Genomic DNA, 15,770 nt, shown 5'->3' with positions numbered 1-15,770 from the left:
TAGAGTTCAGATGTCAACCAAAAGAGGAGAAAAACCGGCTTCAGGTTCTTGTTCCTGTTCTTCACTAAGACACGCAGCAAATACTTTGCGTTCTGTGCATCAGTAGAAAAGGTAACAAAAACTCCCTCTGGATGAGTTCGCCTCACATTTAAGCATTTTTTAAAGACGTATTACAAGTTAAACAATTTCTACTAAATATTAGAAAGCAGATGTCTATATAAAAACAAGTATCTAGTTTTCAGCCTGAAATCAATAAAGGTTTTTTTGAGTTTAAAAAAAAATCGATTTTAATTAGTAAATTAATTTGTAAATTTTGTAAACCACATGAAAATGAGGCAGATAAAAGCCTGAGTTTGGGGGAATGTGCTGAGATTAATAAATGTTAAAGTTAGTTAAGCCATTGGCAGGCTTCTAGGCGCATGCGCTCCCTTGCACAAGCAGGGCAGCCGCGGAAGAGTGGATGCCGTGGCGGCGTCCATATTAGCCTTCAGCTCTTCATCAGTGTTGTTGACTAATGTGTGCTATAGGAGTGGGAGATTAGGTGACTGCCGCCACTGTGACAAGGTTCATGACCTAAATGGCACTGTAGATAAGTTGGAGGACTTCATCAGCATCATCTTGGAGTCTTTGTATGTTGGGACAAAGGAGACCCTGAAGGCAGCAGGAGACCGGTTTGTGCCCTGGTGAATTTTGCTACTTCAGTTTCCAAAGGGCCGCGGAGTTTGCAGAAAACAAGCTGGATCTGTTTGGAGAGGCCTTGGAACTGATCGTTGACTCAGAAACTGGCTTTGCTTCTTCTACAAACATTTTGAACCTGGTTGATCAACTCAAAGACAAAAAGTTAAAGAAGGAAGCAGCCTCTGGCTGTTGGTGAGCTGCCCCTCACGACCCATTTAGGCCAGATCCTGGCCATCCACACGGCACATGGACTGAATCTCTTGTTGATATTTATTCTTAACATGTTTTTAGTAAACGTTTCCTGTTGGCAAATAAATAATAAAGTTAGTTAAAATAGTTACCCAATATTCATTTCTATATTCTAATTTTTGTTCAAATTAAGAGCCTTAAAAGGAACTCCAATAGAATAAAACCTCGACATAAATTAATTAAAATTGTTATATTTAAAATTATATTGCTAAAGACAAGCTGCATATGAAAATTTCTCTTAATAATACTTACTCATTTTTGATTTAAGAAAACAAGACTCCCATGTATTTTACTTTTTATGTTATGTATAGCATATATTTACATATGTGCAAATGTTTTACATATGTATCTGTGTAAATATAATAGTATCCATATTTTGCATATTTGGTAAATATCTGGATATGCAACATTTGAAAACTAATAAATGAGAATTATTCTCATTTTTCAATAAAACATTAATTTTTAAGGAGTTCAGAGGATGACCTGCTGATGTAACACTTCACTGTACACTGGTCCAGGATCTAAGCAATCTTGATCATCATAGGCCCCAAATTACTGGTATGCCAGTAACTTATAGAGCACCAAAAATACAGAATTCCTTTTCCTATGAAACTGTCAATGCTATAATTATGTCTTTATTTAAGAAAAATTGCTTTCTGTATGAAAGTATCATTATGGAAATAAAAATCCACCATGGATACATATGTGTATATGTATACACACACACACAGAGAATATATATATTTAAGTATAGTGTGTGTGTGTGTGTGTGTGTGTGTGTGTGTGTGTGTGTGTGTGGCTTTTCTAGACAGGATTTCTCTCTGTAGCCCTGACTGTCCTGGAACTTGCTCTGTAGGTCAGGCTGGCCTAGAATTCAGAGATCCGCCTGCCTCTGCTTCTTGAGTGCTGGGATTCAAGGCATGTGCCATTATTGTCTGGCCACTATGGCTTTTGAACAATGACACAATAGGCAAATCATATCATAGTTTGGGGGATTTTTTAAGTGTATTTTTTGCTTGTTTGCAATGTTATGATTTAAAGATTGTAAATTTTGGTAGACTGTTATTAACATCACAAAGAGGAATAAAGTACATGTTCCTCTCCTCATCGAGAACCACTTAATCTCTGGAGGCTAAAGTCTACCAGTTTCCTTTTATCCTTCAGAAATGAACACATACCAAGCATAGACAGGCTTATATCCAGTTTACCTAAATTTAAACATACTGTGCAAACTGATTTATTTCAACCTACTACAAGCTGGATGTCTCTGCAGGGGCTACCGAAAGGGCTACTTTTAGAAAAACGTCCAATTTAACCCGTTTTCTACTGAAGGAATGTTGTGCTTTCTGCTTTCAAATGTTTTAAGTGTATCTTTGCGAGAACGCTGTTACACACTCAGGTGAGAGAGCTGCTCAGCAGATTTCCACAGATCAAATTTCTAAATGGAAAGGCATTTTAAAGTTTGTTGCAGCCAAGCTAAATTTCAAAAACTGCTCCTCTGACATACAACTTATATTTTGTGTATAAAATTTCTTTGCCAAGTGTGGTTTCACTTCCTCTAAATAACTATATGAATGACCTCTAATGTTTAATATTTATATTATCTGAACATATCACCATCATAAAAACTATGGGAAGGATTTCAAACTTATGTGGGCTTTTCTAGGCAAGTGAAGACTGATCTCAAGGAAAAGGGAAGACAATCTTTACAGGACTCTAATGGCTAGCATGTTTATAAGCAGAATTTAGAAGGTAGATACCAAGGAATTTTGGATAGCTACTTCAAGTTACTGTAGCTCTAACTTTAGAAATTAATATTAATAACAAGGCATTATATCCTTGCTACCACTGTCAACAGAAGATGCTGGTGTTCCAATCTCAGTCTTTGATGCTGAGGTAAAGACTGAAGTCTGCACAATCAACTTAATGTAGGTGACAAACGAAGGGTATCTTTGTATTTCATGTGTGCATGACTTAGCTGTACAGACATAAATTAAAAATGTGTATTAAAAATAGTATACTATTGAACTTCAAATGTCCAGTGAACTTATCTTCACATTCTTTTAATGAAATGTACCCTAATTTAAAAGTGAGACAACTCTTGCCAAGAATGGTGGCTCACAACTTTAAATTCCAGCATGCAGGAGGCAGAGGCAGATCAGTCTCTGTGAGTCTGAGACCAGCCAGTCTACATAGTGAATTCCAGGCCAGTTAGAGATACACAATGAGACACTCTTAAACAAATAAACAATTAAACAAACAAACAAGTAATTGCTTTCAGTATACAAATAGTTCTATGTTCTCTTTGTGAACAACTGTTTCCCTCAAATTTCCAGCAATGATAGCTCAAAATAATAAATACCCTTAAAAGTTAAGCTGGATGTGTGATTCACATCTGTAACCTAGGACCTGGGAGCCTGAGACTGGAAGACTTGTAGGAGCTTACAACCATCTGAACTACAGCCTGTCATAAACACAAGAACAATAACAACCACCAAAAAAAATGTCATTGATAGCAAATGACAGTGAAATGTAAGAGCTATCCAATAAAATTTTAATTTCTTTGAAAGAAAAGGAATTAGAGGATCTAGAAGTCTCTATAGAGACCAGATTGGTTTCAGACTCACAGAGATCCACCAGCCTCAACCTCCAGAGTGCTGATAACAAAATCCAAAAGCTATCTTTTTAATTCTGTAATACTCCCCATCAAGAATTACTGTAAAAATTTCAGAATTATAAAATGTCTTACAGGAAAGCTTAAAACCACTGGGTGGTGGTAGCAGCACATGCATTTAATTCCAGCACTCAGGCAGATCTCTGTGAGTTCAAGGCCAGGCTGGTCTACAGAGCGAGTTCCGGAGTTCCAGGATCGACTCCAAAGCTCAAAGAAACTCTGCCAAGAAAGAAAGAAAGAAAGAAAGAAAGAAAGAAAGAAAGAAAGAAAGGAAGGAAGGAAGGAAGGAAGGAAGGAAGGAAGGAAGGAAGAAAGAAAGAAGGAAGGGAGTGGGAAGTCCTTCTGTCTATGTGTTGCTCTTATTGGTTAATGAATAAAGAAGCTGCTTGATCCAATAGGGGGCAGAATAGACCTAGGTGGGAAAACTAAACTGAATGCTGGGAGGAAGAAGGTGAAGTCAGGGAGAAGCCATGGAGCTGCTACATGAGACAGACTCTGGGTGCAGGATAAAACTTTACTGGTAGCCCACAGCCACACGGTGATACACAGATTAATAGAAATGGATTAATTTAAGATATAAGAGCTAACTAGTAATACATGTAAGTGATGGGTCAAGCAGTGTTTTAATTAATACAGCTTTCTGTGTGATTATTTCAGGACTCTGGACAGCCAGGAAGATGACCGAGCAGCCTGCAAAAAAGGAAGGAAGGAAGAAAGAAGAAAGAAAAAAATAAAGCTTAAAACCAACTAAGTCAAAGCTATGATCATGCTAGTTACTGTTTATTTCACAAGTCATTTGTGTGTCTGTGGGGCATGAAATGTTTTATTTTGAAAGGTATTTCAATATGAAACTCTTCTTAACTCCCTGTCATTTAACATCCTCATACCTGAGTCACACAACACACATGCTCATCAACATGAGACAATGTAAAATTCTACCTATCCCATGATCATTTTAAAGGTATGTGTATCAGCCGGGCGATGGTGGCGCACGCCTTTAATCCCAGCACTCGGGAGGCAGAGGCAGGTGGATCTCTGTGAGTTCGAGACCAGCCTGGTCTACAGAGCTAGTGCCAGGACAGGCTCCAAAGCCACAGAGAAACCCTGTCTCGAAAAAACCAAAAAAAAAAAAAAAAAAGGTATGTGTATCAGACAGAGGTGTAGCTCATTGGTAGAGTGTTTATCTGGCACACACAAAGCCCCAGGCTTGATCCCTAGCACCCCATTAACCGGGTGTGGTAGTGCCTGTAATCCCCACAGAGGAGGTAGAAGAAGAAGATAAACTCAAGGTCATCTATAGTCACACAGGGAGTTAGGATCAGACGTATAATATGTAAAAACCTGCCCCCCAAACGAATATCATAATCTGTGATAAAAAGAAGTCAAGTAAATTTCAACAAACCAATAAATGTCACACTGTCACTTCCTTTTCCTAATGCTTTTCTTTCTTGGCTACCTTTTCACATATACTTTACCAATCTTTCCCAGTCTCAAGACTTCAACTAGTTTTCTGTATTTCTAGTTACTTTTATGTGCTGGAATATACCACAAATCCTTTAGAAGCATGTCAACTTGATTTTGTTATCTTTCTTTTCGGGGTGCTCTTCTTTTTTTACTTATTTATTTCTGTATTTATTTACTTGTGTATTTCATGTTACCTCAGACTTGGTGTAGACAGTAAACTTGAAGTCTGGACCATCTTTATTCTCTCTTCTTAAGTCTCCTTATTCCCACTCAATCCAATCATTTACCGTTCTAACCAGTTGTGCCTCTAATTGGAAAGCTCAGTTTCCTAATGCCCTTCATGAACTCTCGATTTATTTTTGCTTTTATCCCACTATTCCTGGTTCTGCAGCTCTGCATTATTTTCTACACCCTCTGCCACTGTGGTATGGACTGAAAACAGACATTGCCAGTATACCATCACATAAAACCTGTACACTAACTACAGATGTCTCCACATCTTCTTTGGCTGGTTCAGCTGTGTCATGTTGTTCATCGTCTGTTTATTTCAGATGAATCAGCAAGGTAGTAAGACTAGATGAACCATGAAGCCTAAACAGACATGGGCTCAATTCCAGGCTTCATTTGTTTGATATTTCTGAAATTCAGAAACCTATAATTGAAATTAAATTAACAACAAATACCTCATAGGGTTACCATTAAATGCAGTACATAAATGCACCTACCTCTATATGACCTAAATATTGTTAAGAATGAAGTATTATCTGGAGTACACCCTTTGTCACATCTTCATTCCACTAATTCAACTTGCCATTTATAATTGAACTATAGCCATCCTCTGTTTTCTCAGAATATTTTATGTACTACTCCTGCATTCTTGTAACTACCAATGTCCTTGTTTATTTCCCAAGATACATTTTGGTAAGCCTCTTGAGAATCATATTATTTTATTTGAGTTTTTTTTAGCTATAAGAATCAGTGCGGTTCCTGGTAAATAAGAACCATGACTTTAATAACTGTTGGATTACTGTTATTAAACAAATAGTAGCTAACAGCTTTGTTCCATATACTACTAAGTTTATTTTAAGACAGTGCAATATTTAATGTGATCAGAAAAATAGAAAGATGTGTCAATAGCAGGACCTTCAACAACAAGGACAGGTTAATTCTAATTGGGTCACAGAGAGTACTACTGGGAATAAAGAATATTTTAAAGCCTCTTTATTAAAAAAAAACACAAGAGTTCACCCTTAATAAGTACTTAAATTTTGCCAGTTACTGTGCTAAATGATTTAATTCAATATACTTAACCTTTCTGGGATAAATTACCTATTTTCTCTATTTTATAAGATGTGGAGACTGTAGAGCAAAGAAATGAAGCAATCCCAATCCCATGAGCAATGAATAGTGATGTCAGAGTTCTGAACTAAGCTTCCTGACTGGAGTGTCTCCTTGTAATCACATTGTCCTCATACTTCTTAGAGGTGACTGCAATTTCAAAGATTATTAACTTGGTACTCTGACCATGGGTGATGGAGCTTATCTTTCCCAGCAAAGATGGGCCCTTGTGGGTAGACCAGGACTATATCTCCTTATACAGTCTCAGACTATGAAGATGCTGAACTATAAGTCTGTCTATAAACTGTGTCTTTAATTTGCACATCAATGTTACCTCACAGTTTTCTTCTTCCTGCTTTCAGGAACTACAATTTACAACTAGAAATGTTTTGTCTTTTTAAAGTAAGTCTTGATTTATTTTTTGCACAACATTTTTATCCCATTATGTTCTGAAAGCCCAAAGGCTCAGTTACTACATAAACTACTGTAAGTTACTATATAAACTTGAGAAAAAAATAATTTCCATTTATAATTTTTGGGTTAAGATACAAATAAATCAGTTCTCGGGCCACTTGGGAGTGTCAAATATATAAAAGTGGTGGAATATCATCCACACAAGGAGACACAAATACCCTTACACCAACAACTTGGCTTCAGAGTTCCTTGCATGATGAGTCAGTTGAGATGAATGTTAAAACTTCAAGTTACCTTGAAGACTCTCAACTAGCAACCTACAAATATGGTTAGAACTTGAAATAAGGTTGAAGAATTAGGATGGCAGATGTTGAAGGTATAGGTAAATTTTTTTTTCTTTTTTTTGGTTTTTCGAGACAAGGTTTCTCTGTGGCTTTGGAGCCTGTCCTGGAACTAGCTCTGTAGACCAGGCTGGTCTCGAACTCACAGAGATCCGCCTGCCTCTGCCTCCCGAGTGCTGGGATTAAAGGCGTGCGCCACCATCGCCCGGCTGATTTTTTTTTGTTTTTGTTTGTTTTTTTTTTTTATTTTCTATCTTGATGTTCCTGAGTTTTGTTGTCAGCATATGCTGTCTACTAGATAGAGTGTTCTTTTCTTGTGGGCTAATCAGAAATCTCTCACAGCCCTCAAGGTTATTGGAAAAAGCAGAGCAGGCAAGCTTGAGCTCAAATGACTTTTTAAAGTCAGAAATGACTTCAGATGGAAACTGAGTCACCCCTGGTTCCTGCACTCATTTATTCCTTTCACAAAAGGTTTCATGTGATGTTATTTGATAACATTTTAGCCATAGTAGGACTTCTTCCAATTGTAGTTGATTCTTTCAGACCTTGCTACTACTTTATCAAGCACACTTATGTATTCTAAATCCTTTGTTGTCATTTCAACACATTAGCATCTTGCCCAGGAGTGGGTCCTGTCTTAGAAAATTTAATTCCTCCTGCCCATTCTTAAAATGCAGCTCCTCATCAATGAAGTTTCACCATGGGTTTAAAGTAAATTGGTCACATCTCTAGGCTCTACTTCTAAACTTAAAATCAGCTGTTTAATGTGACCACCTTCTATATCTTAACTAGATCTTCCAGGTTACTCCCTTTAGCTGCTTATTTGCAGCTTTCCCTTGTCACGCAATGTTACATAAACAACTTCTTTCTTAAAATATTGTGAATCACCCTATTCTAGTTTCAGACTTTGCTTCTATAACTTCATTACCTCTCTTAGCCTTCGTAGAATTGAACAGCGTGTAGTTGGTTTGGTTTTCTGTCCAGACCACTAAGATTTTCTCCACATCAGCAGTCAACAGATGTTTCTTTTTATCTGTGTGTTCCCGTAGTATCACTATTAATTTCCTTTAAGAACCTTTTATTTACAACTTAGTTGGTTGGTCCAGGAGGTCTAGCTTTCAGCCTATCTTGGTTTTTGGAATGCCTGCCTCACCAAGCTTAGTCATTCTAGCGTTTGATTTAAAGAGAGAAAGATGGCCAACTCTTCACTTCACTTGGACACTTAGAAATCATTCTAGAGTCATTACCTGGCTTAAATACAACACTGTTTTGTCTCAAGAAATAGAGAGACTGGAGAAGTAGAAGAAAAATGAAATCAACAAATCTTTAGAACTATCAAAGCACATTTATCAATTAGGTTTGAGACAACTAGAAAGGGAAAATTAAGGGGACAGGGTAAGACAAAGAAGCCTTTCACTCCAGAGTCTGGTTGGAGTTCTACTAGCTGAGAGCCAAGAATTCTACTGAGCCACCTCTCCAGGTCTCCAAGGAAGTGTTTTGTAATTAAGATAATATGCATGCTGGGTTTTTTAGATGTAATGTTATTGCTCACTTAATAACCCACAACATAATAAAACTGTCTCTGGTAAATTCACTGTTATAAGGATATAGTTGATAATGTCCCAAATATTATACAATTAAGAGTAAAAACATGCCAGATGGTGGTGGTACACGCTTTTAATCCCAGCACTCAGGAGGCAGAGGCAGAAGGATCTGTGTGTTCAAGACCAGTTTAGTCTACAGAGTGAGATCCAGGACAGCCAGGGCTACACAACACAGTGAAACTCTGTCTCGAAAAACAAACAAAAAGAGTAAAAACTTTTGAGTTAAGCTCATGTATATAACACATTAAGTTTAAAATGTTTTGAGAATCACCAGTATGTGATTCGAAAGTAGTCACACGTTGGTAAGTTGGAACCAAGACTTGCTGTGGTCATGAACTTTCATTTTGTAAATGGGAAAAGGCAGTGTTGTGGTGCAAGAAAACAAAGGTATTCTGGTTTCAAATCTAAGTAGAATAGGGCACATAGAATCATTTAAAAGCATTTAGAATGACCTTAGTTTTGTGGTCATTAATGGAGGTCTCAGGACCCTAGGAGATTGGACTCCTGTTACACTCTTTAGCCATGGGTCTGCCAATCTTGGAGATCCTAGGCTCCCAAAATGGTGGTCGAGCGTCTATCCAGCCTCGAAGCTCCCAGAGTAGGAACGTTTCGTCTCCAAGACAACCACGTTCCTGCGTCTGGGCGTGGCCCGGGTGAGAACTCAGTGGTGGTGCTTAGGAGGTTCAAAGACCTGAATGGCCGTCGGGTCCCAGCGAAGCCCGCAGCTCTAGGCCCGCTCGGCCCCGCAGGGAAGAAACACCGCCCACCGGGCTTCGCTGCTCGGCGCACAGGAACCCTCCTTCCGCAGGGTCACGGCGACGGGGGCGGGGCGAGACGCAAGGCCCCGCCTCCGAGCGCGCGTGCGCACCGCCTTCTGGGAGGCGCGAGCGCAGTTGATGTTAGCCATGGAAACGCGAGCGGTCTTGGAGGCCCCGGTTCAGCTGCTGGTGCCGCCACATCCATCGTCGGGCGGGAGCTCCCAACCGACCTCCCCAGGGGAGATGTGGTCCCGGGACGCCCTCTCGTCGCCTTTCCCCTCGGGCGACTCCAGGTAATGTCCATCCTAGAGATACCTGGGACTTCGTTACTGCCTTAGTTTCCACGCCTAGGTACTACCCAGTTCTTTCAGCTTTGATTACCACAACAAACGCCTTCCGCTTTTTAAATGGAATTGTTGCTCTTTTTAATGTCCAGGGTGAACTGAAGTAGTGATCCGGCGTGGTTTTAACTTGATTGAGAGTATTTTGTAGCCCGTATAGCTGCATTTTTCCTCTGAGAGGCCTTGCGAAGTGGAGAGTGGCCCTTTGGCCCTGGTGAGGGCTGAGCACGTTCCCCTTATCAAAGTCAACCTGTGCACCTTAGGTAGAGTTCACTATTTCTTGGTTTTCTCCAAACCCTCTTGTCCCAAATTTGTTCATTTTTGGCCGCCTGGGTGACTATAGCTCGTTTCTCAGGTTTTTCTGTCTCCAGATAATCCTTTGCATGTCAAAGACCAGAATTTACTTAAATGAGTCCCATTCCCGTTTGTTCTGGATTAGGCATCTGAATTATCTGCTGTGCCTCTCATTTTCCCATGACTCATTTTTCACTATTTTTCCCCATCAAGTTCCTGCATTTCGAGAGAACATTCACACTTCTGTCCGTTCCCATCTACACCCTGTCACCCGTCGTTTCTCACAGCATCCAGTTCAGATACTGCCATTTCACTAATTAAGTTTAGGGCCTCTCTACAAGTTTTGCCTGTTCTCCCTAGAGAGATAGATGCCCGTTGGTTATTAACTGCTGTGGACAATCTTGAGCAGGGAACTTTTTCATCTTTTTCTATAGAGACCTCCTTGAGATACAACTCGTTACCTGGAGTATACAACTGTTGGTTTCAAGTATATCGACAGAATTGCACAACCATTACTACAGTCAATTTTGGAACTATTTGATTACCTCCAAAAAACAAAAATCCTTGTACATTTTGCATACACTTTTGTGTAGGCATGTTTTCATTTCTCTTGAATATAATGCCTGGTTGTGGACTAGGTGGGTTGCATGTTAATTCCATTGTTTAGCCTTTTGAGAAACTGCCAGATTTTTCCAAGGCTTGGTACCACTTTACACCCCCACCAGATGCATTTGAGGTTTTAAATTAACCTCACCAATTCTTGCTTTTGTCTTTCATTTTCACTTCAGCCAATCAAGGGAACTCAAAGCATCTCATGGTAGGTTTGGTTTGCATTTCCTTATATGAAGCTTCATTCCCAACTCCATCTGGCCCATCACCCAGAAATTGTCAGTTCTTATCCCTAGTTCATCTTTTAAAAGTCAAGTTGTATTTTCATCACTGGATTGGAAGAATTCATTATGTATTTTAGGCGCAAATCTCTAATTATAACCCTTCACCTTTCTGTAGTTTGTTTCCCTTCCCTGATGGTGAGGACTCTTGAGTGTTCCTCTTCAAATGAGGTGCCAGTGCCCTCACACTGGCTTAGTGTCAGGTTTTACTTTGCACATTCCTTTCAAGTCCACATTCAAGAATCCGCAAAGCAAACTTTGCTTTTGTTTGACAATAAGTTGGCATGACTCAAAAACTTAGTTTGTCACTAGTTAACATTGTGTCTTAGTTGTCAGTTTCCTTGGTTCTCGGTCTTCAGTACAGTTATTCCCTGCACTATGTGTGCGTTATAGTTACCCGTTAAATGTCGTTTAAAGGGCCCTTGAAGAGTTTAGAGTTGTTGATGGTGTGGCATCCAGCTAGGATCCCTAGAGCATGTACAGAGCTAGACTGGCAGCTGCCGCTGTAGCTCAGGGTTCCAGCTGGCGCACTCGGCAATTACACTGAACTATCTCCAAACCAGCCGACTCTCCACGTCTCTGTACTTTGGGAACCGCTCTAGTGGTGGCAGATGACTCTTCTAAGAAATGGAGAATTGAGTTGTTTCATGGTTTTTGAGTACACTGGTATGGGTCATTTTATTTCTATACTGATCATAAAGTTTTGTTTTGAAAATTAGTAAATGCATTGAAAAAGTAAAACTTTTGTATATTTTCTTTCAAATTTTTTGAAACGGAGCATGTTAGAGTATTGTATTCATAGAATAATAATGTGACAGATTTAAAAAAAAAACTAAATGAAATCCAGACAATTGCCAAAAATGCCATTTAGGAATTCATTTGTTCTTCTGGCCTTAGAGAAATGTATGTGTGTGCACATGCGCATATTCAAACTACTACTTTTTGTTGTGTTTTTCTTTGCTCCAAGGAATTTTAGTCAGTATCCTATGGTTGCTGAGCTGTAGCTTTGGTAACTAGGAATTCCCTGACAGCAGATTGCCAGTTTGTACCATTCCTTACCCCTGTGGGAACTTTGTGACTCACATTCCAAACACAGCAACGTCTCGGAGTCTGCTTTCTTGGCTGTCTTTCAAAGTAGCATATGGAGCGAGCATATGGCCCACATCAGTGCTGTGGGGCCATCTTCATCACAGCTTTTGTTTCCGCAGGCTTGAGCTATTTTTATTTGAGCATGCTAGAGGTAGGGGCCACACGAATGTTACTGCCCTTCTGGGGACCAGAAGCATATGCCTTCAGAAGCATATGCCAGATTGTTTTCAGGGAATGAGGTTAGTTTGGATTATATTTATAAATAATCCAGGTTAGCATTTAGAATACTTCTCCACATAAATGTAATTGGTGGTACCTCAAAAGATACTTTAAATTCTTAAATCTTTTAAACTTCTATGGTCTAGAATAAAAAAATTAGAAGTTAATGGGACTGCTTATTATATACTTTTTGTCATAGTGATCATGAATTGTTAGGAAATAGACATCAATTTTGAAAATCTTTACAATATTATTTAAAAATATTTATGATTTAAATCAGTTTTTATGTCTGACATTCTGCCTATCCGATTTCATAATTTTTTCTTTGTGTACATCTGCATGCCATATTTCCTTGCCTGGTTTCTCATTATGAAGTCTTCACTTCCCTGATGAAGAGATTAAAATATAGTGTAGTGTAAGGAAGGAATTACAGTTGAACTTCTTTGTAGCATCTTATTCCTGCCATTTCTTGCCCACAAGAAAGCTAACTGTGTAATCTCCCTTACACCCAATCCTGTTGCTTTGTTATTTTGGGATAACCTTCTTAGGCAGAGTCTTGCCTGAGCCAAAAATATTATCAATAGCAATCATAACTTACTCCATAAAAAGAGATACCTTCCATGTTCCAAAACAGGGAACAAGCAGTTTATGAATTTAATATTTTGATTGGAACAAAATACAATGCAAGAAGGCTCAAAAATGGCAAACTCTGCATTCCTCCCTTAGAACAGGAAGGTATCTTGTTTTTCAACTTGACGCATCTTACTTAAGCTATGCCATTAACATACACACAGTTCTGCATACTAAGGTACTCTGCTGTGTTTGTTTTCACATGGGTCTTTCCATGTTTCTCTGCTGACAGTTGAGTATTTTAAAAGGTTCAGAACTGCTGGAGGGAAAATGAATGTGGTTGGGATCAGAAATAACCAGCTTTATATGGTTTCACTTTTCTGTTCTTGTTTCCTGACTCCTCTCATGTGGCAAGAGGAGAGTTTTCTTAACTCCATAGAGAAAACTTCTATATTTCAGACTTTAAAATCCTGACCTTCCAATGAAGTTCATGTTCTTGACTAGTGGCATCTGCTATAGATAACTCATGCTAGCATGTTTACCCCATCTGCAGGAGTGTGACCTTTAACCCTTTGATGCTAGGAGACTATTCCAGAATGCCACACTTAATGTCACTGAGGCAGATAGGCTTTTACCGAGGGGAAGATGCAGAAAGAACCTTAGAGTATTAAGATTCCTGTCTTAGTCAGTATTCTGTTGCTGTGAATAGATGTGGTGAGCTCAGCTCTTTATATATATATATTTTTTTAATTTATTTATTTATTAAGGATTTCTGCCTTCTCCCCGCCACCACCTCCCATTTCCCTCCCCCTCCCCCGATCAAGTCCCCCTCCCTCGTCAGCTCGAAGAGCAATCAGGGTTCCCTGCCCTGTGGGAAGTCCAAGGACCTCCCACCTCCATCCAGGTTTAGTAAGGTGAGCATCCAAACTGCCTAGGCTCCCCCAAAGCCAGTACTTGCAGTAGGATCAAAAACCCATTGCCATTGTTCTTGAGTTCTCAGTAGTCCTCATTGTCCGCTATGTTCAGCAAGTCTGGTTTTATCCCATGTGAGCTCAGTTCTTATAAAAGAAAACATTTAATTGGGGTGGCTCAGAGGTTTAGTCCATTATCATCATGGCGAGCAGCATAACAGCATGCACGCAGACATGGTGCTGCAGAGGAACTGGGAGTTGTACGGTAAGCAGCAGGAAGGAGAGCAACACTGTCTGGACCTGACTTGACTATCTGAAACCTCAAAGCCCACCCCCAGTGAAACACTTCTTCCAGCAAGGCCACACCTCCTTCAACAAGGCTACACCTCCTAATAGTGCCACTCCCTGTGGGCATTTGGGGACCATTTTCATTCAAACCATCACATTCTACTCCCTGACCCCCACAAGCTTGTAGCCATAGCATAGTCTATCACAGTATCAATACTGTTTGAAAATCCAAACTTCCAAGTCTCTTCTGAGACTCATGTAGTCTTTTAACTATAATTACCAGTAAAATCAAAATGAAAAAGCAAATGGCATATGTCTAATGTCTAATGGCACAGAATGTACATGGTCATCCCAAAAGGGAGGAAAGGGAACATGATGAAGAAATCCTGGACTAAAACAAGACCAAAAGCCAGCTGGGCAAACACCAGACTCTGCATCTCCATGTGTGATGCCAAAGTGCTCTTTAGACCTCCAGCCCCGTTGAGCTTTGTTGGCTGCAGCACACTTCTCTCTCTCTCTCTCTCTCTCTCTCTCTCTCTCTCTCTCTCTCTCTCTCGGGCTGGCTCCGCTCCATCAGCAGCTGACATCTCCAACATCTTGGGGTCTCCAAGGCAATCCAGAGCTTCACACAGTGGCTTCTCTTGGCCTCCATTCAGGGACACCCTGCCACATGCCTGACCTCCGTGGCCTTTTGTAGTTGTAGAAGGAGATTCTATAATCCCTTTCTGGTATCCTTGACTCTAAAGCCAGAACCGTGTGGATGAATTTGCCAAGTTCTGCTTGCTGGGACTGGAATATAGCCCCCCTCATTCAAATTCTTTTTTACCAGCTTTCTCTTTTCAATGGTTTCCGTCACTGCCTAAACTTGGCTGTCCTGGAACTTGCACTGTTAGACCAGGCTGGTCTCAAGCTCAGAGATCCACCAGTTTTTGACTTTAAGTGCTGGGATTAAAGGTGTTCACCACCACGTCCAGCCCTAAACTTTTCTTTAATTTCTTTTCACAAATTGAAAGCTTAGCTATGTGGGATCTTTCTCTGAAGTCACCACTCCCTTCATTCCACTCAGAATCAGGATTTTCTTTAATTTTTTTTTTTTTTTTTACAGTTCCTGGTGCCCCTTTTCTCCTCAAATTGCTTGCTTGCCCAGCTTGCTCCTTTTCATTATAGATCTGCATAAACATGGCCACTAATAACCAAGCAACACAGTTAATACTAGGCTGTCTGGATGTCTCCTCTGCCGAAGCTGTTATTCCATAACTTTTCAATTTAGCCTCAGCAGATTTTTTTTCCACAAGGGCAGAAAGCAGCCAAAATATAGCTAGAAGAATCTCTAGAGCACATACTGACATTCTTCTCTGACACCTCTGACCATACCCCCACAGTTCAAATCACCTTCAGCACCGCTACTAGTCAGTCCCATTAAATCTCACTTAAAGTGTCCAATCACTTCTCTAGTCCAAAGCCCTCAAGTGTTTCATATTCCTCCAAGCAAAAACATAGTCATATTCAGGCCTATCACAGCAATACCCCAGTCCCTGATTTCTTTCTTTTTTTTTTTCTTTTTTTTTTTTTTTGGTTTTTCGAGACAGGGTTCCTTCCTTCCTTCCTTCCTTTTTTTTTTTTTTTTTTGCCTTCCCCTTGTGCTGAA

General features: G+C 39.8%; 2 protein-coding genes across 3 annotated transcripts in view; both read left to right on the top strand.

Moving 5' to 3' along the window:
* The window catches only part of Lrrc9 (leucine rich repeat containing 9), an 88,810-nt gene extending 84,162 nt beyond the window's left edge, over positions 1 to 4,648 (top strand). For both annotated transcript variants that reach the window (XM_026779288.1, XM_005343171.2), the window contains exon 33: positions 4,259 to 4,648. In XM_026779288.1, coding sequence (XP_026635089.1) covers positions 4,259 to 4,335 — 77 coding nt within the window. In that variant the 3' untranslated portion in view covers positions 4,336 to 4,648. The remainder of the gene's footprint in view (positions 1 to 4,258) is intronic.
* Positions 4,649 to 9,635: 4,987 nt separating this feature from the next.
* Pcnx4 (pecanex 4) overlaps positions 9,636 to 15,770 on the top strand; it is a 30,584-nt gene continuing 24,449 nt past the window's right edge. Inside the window, exon 1 of the mRNA XM_005343170.3 lies at positions 9,636 to 9,813. The gene's annotated coding sequence lies outside the window, so the exon portion shown is untranslated. The remainder of the gene's footprint in view (positions 9,814 to 15,770) is intronic.

The sequence above is a fragment of the Microtus ochrogaster genome, chromosome 1 (assembly GCF_000317375.1).
Source record: "Microtus ochrogaster isolate Prairie Vole_2 chromosome 1, MicOch1.0, whole genome shotgun sequence".
NCBI classification, from domain to species: domain Eukaryota; kingdom Metazoa; phylum Chordata; class Mammalia; order Rodentia; family Cricetidae; genus Microtus; species Microtus ochrogaster.
This window is presented reverse-complemented; position numbering and strand designations above follow the sequence as displayed.